The sequence below is a fragment of the Dama dama genome, chromosome 9, assembly GCF_033118175.1.
Source record: "Dama dama isolate Ldn47 chromosome 9, ASM3311817v1, whole genome shotgun sequence".
NCBI lineage: Eukaryota > Metazoa > Chordata > Mammalia > Artiodactyla > Cervidae > Dama > Dama dama.
The window spans coordinates 19,562,156-19,570,806 of NC_083689.1; the positions used below are offsets into that span (position 1 = coordinate 19,562,156).

The window sequence follows — 8,651 nt, forward strand, 5'->3', positions numbered from 1 at the left end:
GAGCTAAAATATGGTCTAAAAGCCAAAGTTAATGTAATACACTTTTAGAGAATACAGAGGCCAAACAAGCAAGAAAAAAGCTAATTGGTGATGTCTAAGGAAAAACAAAATAAGATGGATAACAAGAGAGTACTATTTTTATACATTTTTGGCAGGGGGGATACGGCCAAGAGGCATGCAGGATCTTGGTTTCCCAACCAGGGCTCTATCCTGTGCCCCCTGCATTGGGAGCTCAGGGTCTTAACCAATGGCTCACCAGGGAAGTCCTGTGAGCACCATTTTTAATAAGCTAAGAAGAATCAAATCCAACTAGAGTTTTATACCCAGCATCAACATTGCCCCAAGTAAAGATGTCTGTCAAAACTTAAGTCAAACACTTCGTTATGAACAACATTGAAATTAGACAAAATACTAGAGTGAGTTGTTAAGTCCAAAGTAAAATAATTCCATATTAAAAACCAGGAATGCAAAAAGCATGAATAGGAAAATTTCAAAATAATTATGAATAAATTTTGTTTCATAAAGCCCTTCTAGGTTTATCTCAGGGACATTAAAATATCTGTAGCATTAAAACAATGACAACAGTAATAGAAGAATCAAGAAGTTAAAATGGAATTGAAAGTGTTCTAAGATATGGAATTTTAAAAGATGGCAACGATAACGCTATATGCAAAACAGAAAAAGAGACACAGATGTACAGAACAGACTTTTAGACTCTGTGGGAGAAGGCGAGGGTGGGATGTTCTGAGAGAACAGCATTGAAACAAGTATACTATCAAGGGTGAAATAGATCACCAGCCCAGGTTGGATGCATGAGACAAGTGCTCAGGGCTGGTGCACTGGGAAGACCCAGAGGGATGGGATGGAGAGGAAGGTGGGAGGGGGGATCGGGATGGGGAACACATGTAAATCCATGGCTGATTCATGTCAATGTATGGCAAAAACCGCTACAATATTGTAAAGTAATTAGCCTCCAACTAATAAAAATAAATGGAAAAAAAGAAAGAAAGAAAGTGTTCTAAGGTATTATTAGCATTTGGGAAAGGTGCTGAAAATAATTATCTGTATTAGACTATTAAGTGAAGTATTTATAGTGTAATCACTAGTGTAACTACACACTAATGTGTGTATGATTGTGACTGACAAGTTTCCAGACAAAAAGTGGATTAATAAAAGTGTTAAACCCTAGTCAGTGAAGTAAAGGGAGTAGACAGACTAATTAGGTCAAAGGATCAGAAAAGAGTAAGGTGATTGAAATCATCAAACATTAACCAGGAATTAGTTGAAGGGTAAACGTACAAAATACTAAACCACAGAAGAAGCTCTATGGAACTAATACTAACCTTTTAAAAGAATGGCTGTGTGATATAGACATTACAGACTTGTCAACAAACATTTTGGAGCAGAATACCTTGGTTCGATCCCTGAGTTGGGAAGATCCCCTGGAGAAAGACATGGCAGTTCAGTCTAGTATTCTTGTCTAGAAAATCCCATAAACAGAGGAGTTTGGTGGGCTATAGCCCAAGGGCTCACGAAGAGTCACAGACAGGACTTAGCAAATAAACAACCTCAACAATTATTGATAAACATTCAAAAGGTCTCTATTTTTCCTTTTTGCTATTATAACATCAATTTCTGGAAATCTTTGTATATAGATAGAAACTTCTATTCCTATTTTTGTTGGCTGTATCCATAGTGGGAGTAAAAGGAAAGATTAACTTGTTGATAGGAACTGCAAATACCACTCCATACATAGATGTATTAAATTTTTTAAACATTTTTTTCTTTTTGGTTGTGCTGGGTATTCCCTGCTCTGTGTGGGCTTTCCCTAATTGCAGTGAACTGGGGCTCCTCTTGTTGCAGATCACAGGCTCTAGAATGTGGGCTCAGTAGTTGAGCTGGCACACTGGCTTAGTTGCTCCACAGCACGCAAAATCTTCCTGGACTGGGGATCGAACGTGAGTTCCTTGCTTTAACAGGCAGATTCTTATCCATGGTGCCATGAGGGAAGTCCCACTTTTTTCATCCAGGATAGTTTCTGACAGTGTTAATAGCCTCTTATTTTTGCATTTGTGTATAAAGACTGAAGAATCTCTCAAATCCCTTTGATCTGAGATAAGGTGTGTCTTTGAAAAATCCACTGATTGGGTTACCCACTCCCTTCATAAAAGGGGAATCCGAGGCAGAAGTCACTGCTTTCTCTGGCAAGCTACAGGCGGTCTGCATCGCAGGATTGGGTCACAGGACAGCTTTCGAATCAGGGGGAACCAGCATCGGCCTCTTTCACGGATCAGCCTGTTCTGGTAAGTGTGGCATCCATATTGATGGGAACAGAGTCCACTTGCATTCTTTTCTTGGTGAAATTTCCTAGAGTTAGCTCTTACAAGAGAACGTTATGTTATTGAAAGGTATATCCTAAGTGTTAATGTTACAAAATATTCAAGGTTTTGTATAGTTTTGCATTTGAAACTTTCTTGGAATAACAGGACAGATTACAAAAAAAACATCACCAAGAAATGGAAGTAATACTTGGCTCTGCTTTGTTTAAATTGTTATCCTCTGTGGAAAATTCTTTACCCACACTGTGGTTGAGTCTTTCTTTCTCTCTTTTTTTGCAATTTTTTTGCAAGTTTTCTGCTCAAATATGTCCTCAGTTAGGCTTTCCCCTGGAGAAGGAAGTGGCAACCCACTCCAGTATTCTTGCCTGGAGAATTCCATGGACAGAGGAGCCTGGCAGGCTACAGCCCGTCTACAGGGTTGAAGAGAGTCAGACACAACTTAGTGACTAAACCACCACACCACCAATCTTTTCATCATCAGTAATTTTAATTTCTTCCTCCCTTTATCCTTTCTGGCTTCACTTTCCCCATGTGTGTGTATGTTAGTCACTCAGTCGTGTTTAACTCTTCGTGACCCCATGGACTATAGTCTGCCAGGCTCCTCTGAATACTGGCGTGGGTAACCATTCCCTTCTCAAGGGCATCTTCCCACCCAGGGATCGAACCTGGGTCTCCCACACTGCAGGCATATTCTTTACCGTTGAAGCCACCAGGCAAGTCCCTGTAAGGGCAAAGCAAAAGGTAAATAACTCGGAGTAAAACCTTAAAGTCCACATTAGTCATCTATTCACTGAATATACCATTTGTGAGAGAAACAGTGTAAAATAAATAGATAATAATGCAGATAGAATTAAAAATGGGAAGAAATTAACATAGAGAAGGTAATATGCATCAGGAAAGGTCACTCTGTTAAATAATGTTTTGCAGAAAAATTGAAAGTTGCTCAAGACAGATTCAAGGGCGGCAGAGGCTCCAGAGGCTCCAGAGGCAGTAACAGCATTCCTGAGGCCCGGACGTGAGGTTTTCCTGGAGGCTCTGTTTCCGGAGCAGCGGAAGCCGGGAGCCGGGACTGGTCAGGTTCCTGTTAGTCTCTGAGATCTCCCTCATCCTCCTCAGCTTCAGAAAAACAGCTCAAGCGGCCAAGCCTGCGATGAAGAAAATGTCAACATCTGATCCGTTGGAGAGGAATGAGAGAGAGAAAGAAGAATTCCGCAAACTCTTTGTTGGTGGTTTGAGCTCTGAAACCACAGAAGAAGCTCTATGGAACTACTACCGGCAGTGGGGATATCTTACAGACTGTGTGGTCATAAGACACCCCGCCAGCCAGACATCAAGAAGGTTTGGTTTTGTCACGTTTTCCTCCATGGCTGAGGTGGATGCTGCCATGGCGGCCAGACCTCATTTCATTGATGGGAAAAGGGTCGTCCCCAAACGCGCTGTCCCAAGAGAGGACTATGGAAAACCGGGGGCTCTTGTCACTGTGGAGAAGCTGTTTGTTGGTGGAATTGGGGAAGACACGGGGAAGCATCATCTTAGAGATTACTTTGGGAAATATGGAAAAATCAAAGCCATTGAGATTATTAGTGATAGGGAGTCTGGAAGGAAAAGAGGCTTTGGGTTTGTGACTTTTGATGACCACGATCCCGTGGATAAGATTGTGTTGCAGAAATACCATACTGTCAATGGTCATCAGGCAGAAGTAAGAAAGGCCTTGTCTAGACAAGAAATGCAGGAACTCCAGCATTCTAGAATAGGAAGGGGAGGAGGTAGGGTTCATTTTCTGTACTTGAATGATGATGGAAATTTTGGAGCAGGACAAGGAAGGGACTTTAGAGGAGGATCTGATGGAGGTGGAAGAGGTGGTGAATCTGGGGATGGTGACCATGGGTATGGAGGAGGACCAGGAGGTGATAGTTTGAGGGTTAGTCCTGGTTATGGAGGAGGACAAGAAGGTTGTGATGGAGGAGGGCCTGGACATGGCCACCAGGATGGGGGCTGTAGAGCTGGTTATACCAGCTATGGAGGAAGGAATGATGGAAGTCAGAATTGCAATAATTTGGGAAATTATAAGCAGAAACCTTCAAAGTACGAGTTATTGAAGAGTGGAAAACTGAATGGTAGGAGGAATATGGGAGGATCATATGCTGGAGGAAACTTTTGTCCAGGAGGCCATGAAGGAAGTGGGGATTATGAGAAAGAGGCGATATTGAGTTTGTTATTTGACAGGGGCTTGATTGTATGTCAGAGAGAATGAAAGCATGGAGGAAACAGAACAGCTTCAGGCTATGGAAATAACAATGTCAAGGAAACTCTCATTTCAGTCATGCATAAATATTTGGTGATGTGGCCCAAGACATGAGAGCACATGCAGAGAGCTATTTTGTGAGTGGGCTTAATTATGTAAAAACATTACCTTCCTTGGATGAAAAAATCATGTAAAAAATGCTTTTGAGACACAATTCTTTCTTTTTGAAATGTCTTTCCGGTGGCCACTGTTCAAGAGTATAGAAGCATCTCTTTCTTTGATAATGTTAAATTTCAAAGTTTTGGGTGACATGTGAAAATCTTTTTTCAAGATTTTCCCCAACATTTTGAAAAACTACTAGCTAGAAATGCTGTGTAATAAGACCTAACATCCTTCTTCTAAAAAAAATTTAGGTCATGTGTAAAGAAGCTATTGTACATTGAAGATTTAATAAAATAATTTTAAAGGTGAAATGGTTGTAGTTTGTACCTACCTATGCATAAAATATAAACTCACTCTTTTTAAATATACTCATCTTTTGATATTTAGGTCATTTTCCCATGTCTTGACTATTGGAAATGATCCTGCAATGATCATATGAGTATAGATGATTATTTAGGATACTGGCTTCATTTTTTGGATACTTACCCAGAAGTGGAATTGGTGGTTCCTACAGTGGTTCTAATTTTAATTTTTTGATGAACCTCCATACTGGGTTGTTTTTTTTAATGGCTGCACTAATTGGCATTCTCACCAAGAGTGCAGAAAAGCTTCCCTTTGTGTCTGACACAACTACCGTGAGCTCTGTGCAGGGACATCAATCATTGACACAGGAGGGCAGAGCCCTCAGTGTCAGGATGGGCTTGTCTCCCCCACGTCTCCCTCTCTGCTCCCAAACCCTGAAGTTTGAGAGTCACAGACTATGATGCAATCACAGAGGGAAGGGGAAAAACATGCTTATGATCATTGTTTTTCCCCAGGATGGAGGGGGGCAGGTGAAGACCCCAGGACAGGAGCCTCCCCAGAGCTCCTCCATGGGACTGACATGAAGCAGTAAAAATAAGGGGAAGGCTGGCTGCTCTCTTCTCAGCACTGTGACTCCCTTATACACACCTGCTTTCTGATTCTAAGTGTGCCCTTGTCTGGCACACCAGTCTGGCACATGCCCTGCAAGTTTTCCACAGGCTGAGAGACAGAGGGGTCGTGGGCATAAGCTGAGCCAACATGAGGGGCATCTTCCTTTTTGAGAGCAGAGCAAGGATCAGATGCCGATCCATCTTCTCATCAGCTGAACCTAGACACAGGGCTTGGTCTCTCGGTTGGGCATCTCCTGCTATGTCGCTCTCTCTGATTTATCTTTTCTTGCTCCTGCAGTCTTTACATACTGCATGGGATAGAGTTTGGGATAGAGTTTGAAGTTTATGCGGATTACCTGAAGCACAGAGTGTAGAAAGATGGGGATGTGGTGGTGGGTTTTCCCCCATCCATACATTAAAACTACAAGCAGGTATATTCCATCTCTCCTTCCTGAGAAGGCCAAAGCAACTGATAATACCTTATGAGTAAGTTCTTGTTTGCATTTGCATACATGTGTGTTTCATCCCCTTGAAAACGATCTGAGGTGTGCACAGAAGTGGCAGAGATGTAGACCAAAGGATTCTGAATATTCTATCCTTCTTTGTCCTATGATCTGAAATTTTCTCCTCTTCACTCCCTTCAAGAGAGGAGAGGGGTACTCTTTCTACCCCCTTTTGATGTCTATGTCAGAAGCTTTCTGTATCTCCTTTATACTTTAATAAAACTTTATTACACAAAAGCTCTGAGTGATCCAGCCTGTCTCTGGCCCTGGATTGAATTCTTCTCCTCTGGAGCCCAAGAACTCCAGCGTCTTTGTGTGATTCAGAAAAAACCTTTCATCTTGGGGGCTCATCCAGGATCCTTCAGGACAAGGTAAGGATGCTTGGAGCTCTAGTTCTTTGTTCTCCTAACGAACAGGTTTTCCACTGTATTTACTAACTCTACAGTGTGGTTGTGTGAATGAATGAAATGCCCTGCGCGGAGCAAGTGAGGAGCCCTGCTCTGCGATTCCGTGGCAACCTCATACGGCTTATGGCAGAAACCTGTTGGGAGTTTATACCGACCTGCCAATGCCAAGAGGCACCCAACGTCTCCTTCAAGAACAGACCAGAAATGGGCAAAGCGTGTGGACCGAACTCTCCTTTCTCGGTCAAACTTTTCAGTCTCTTTGACCATTTCATAGCTCTTTGGAAATTAGAAGTACAACCTAATCTATCGGATCATAGACTTTCAAGGGGCTTGTAATCTATGTTGCTAATGTGTACCATGGCTTAGGTTCCCAAACTTGGATTGGTAGTCAGGAAGCACCTAGCCTCGCTAGGCATGGAAAGCTTAGAAACTAGATGGAGCTCTAGCTCCAAAAGCATCTCTGAGGTTAAAGGTTACTCAGATTGGAACTACAAGGAATATTTTTCTTCATTTGGTAACATTCTTAGTGGATAAGAGAAGGCTCATACTGGTGTGGTGAAGCTTGGAAGAAACATCTCAGTTTCATGTTCGTATTGGTCTTATTGTGGTCAAGAATATACTCAGGGCCGTGCACAGGCACTCAGGTGACGAATGTTTCCCCCAGCGGTTTAGCCTGGGAGGCATTCCAGAAAGTTACTCTGAATGCACCCCGGGTGGCATCAGAGGCAAGCCAGGTGAAGAGCTGGACGTCAGTCAGGGATGCCATCAGGTCTACTCCTGGTGCATCCCCACCCCGTCTCGGTGGTAGAACCGGGAGGGACGAGTGTGACGCCTGCGTCGGTAAGGGACAGACTAAGTCCGACCAGAAAGGAAAAGCTTTTGGTGTAAAGTCTGTCTACACCCCCATCTAGAGCAGGGAGGGACGCCTCCAGTAGAAAAATGGCACTGGTCGCTTTTTTTTCTCTCTTACAGATGGGAGCTAACAATTCCAGCCTCACTCCTTTGAATTGTATCCTGAAAAACTGGGATAGATGTGATTCCCAGGGCTTAAAGAAGACACACCTGGTCTTCCTATGTGATACTGCATGGCCGTGGTACCCACTGGAGGATGGCGAACAGTGGCCAGTTGGAAGGTCTCTTAAGTATAATACTGTTTTACAATTAGACCGGTTCTGTAGAAAACAAGGGAAATGGGTAGAAGTAGCGTATGTGTTGCCCTTTTTCTCTCTGCAAAATATGCCAGACTTATGTCCTAAGGGTATAGATTTGTGTGTGACTCCTTCAGCTCCCTCCTGAGCTCCTACTTTGCTAGGTGAGATGGAGGACAGGAGACAAAGAGATAAAGAAAAGCAGGTTTCTCCAATCTATCCCTGGGATATGCGCAGAGCAGCCAGAGAGACTGAAGAACAGCCACTCAAGCTGTTCCCTCTTCATGAAGTACTCACCGGGAGAAATTATCAGTCTATGAGAGTTGATAAGCCTTTTTCTTATCAAGAAATACAAAGAGGGGTACTCTTTTGCCCCCTTCTGATGCCTACGTCAGAAGCTTTCTCTATCTCCTTTATACTTTAATAAAACTTTATTACACACACACACACACAAAAAGACACCAGGGAATAATGCCTCAGTTGAAACATTAGATTAACTAGTATTAATTATGTTAGCAAGGGAATATGAAGAAGCTGGGAAGAAAGTCGAGGGACTTCTTCTCAAGAAGGTGAAAATTTTTAAGGGACTTGTCCCAGAAAGACAAAAATCTTTACATGCTTATTAAGAAAGAGGATAAATAAAACAGATGTTGATGGGATTAGAACAAAGGTTTTAATACAGTATTACTTAAGGTTGGGTCAAAGGCACCGCCTATTGGTCCTAATATTAAAGGGCTCCAAACAAAAAAGCCCACTCCTTTTACTCAATTTAAAAATAAACAAATAAATAAGGCTGAAAGAAAACTACACCAAGACAGCTGACCAGCAATTGATTGGTGCCATTAATCAAGGCACAGATTGACCGAAGGGCCTGGGTACCTCATCTCAACCCCTCACCGGGTACTCCAGGGCCTTTTATATAAATAGATAAAA

At 42.5% G+C, this 8,651-nt stretch overlaps 1 protein-coding gene across 1 annotated transcript; it reads left to right on the plus strand.

Moving 5' to 3' along the window:
• The first annotated feature begins 3,489 nt into the window (after positions 1–3,489).
• Positions 3,490–4,593, plus strand: LOC133062777 (heterogeneous nuclear ribonucleoproteins A2/B1-like). Its single transcript, XM_061152161.1, has one exon. The coding sequence runs from the start codon at positions 3,490–3,492 to the stop codon at positions 4,591–4,593; it is 1,104 nt and encodes a 367-aa protein (XP_061008144.1).
• The last annotated feature ends 4,058 nt before the right edge of the window (positions 4,594–8,651 follow it).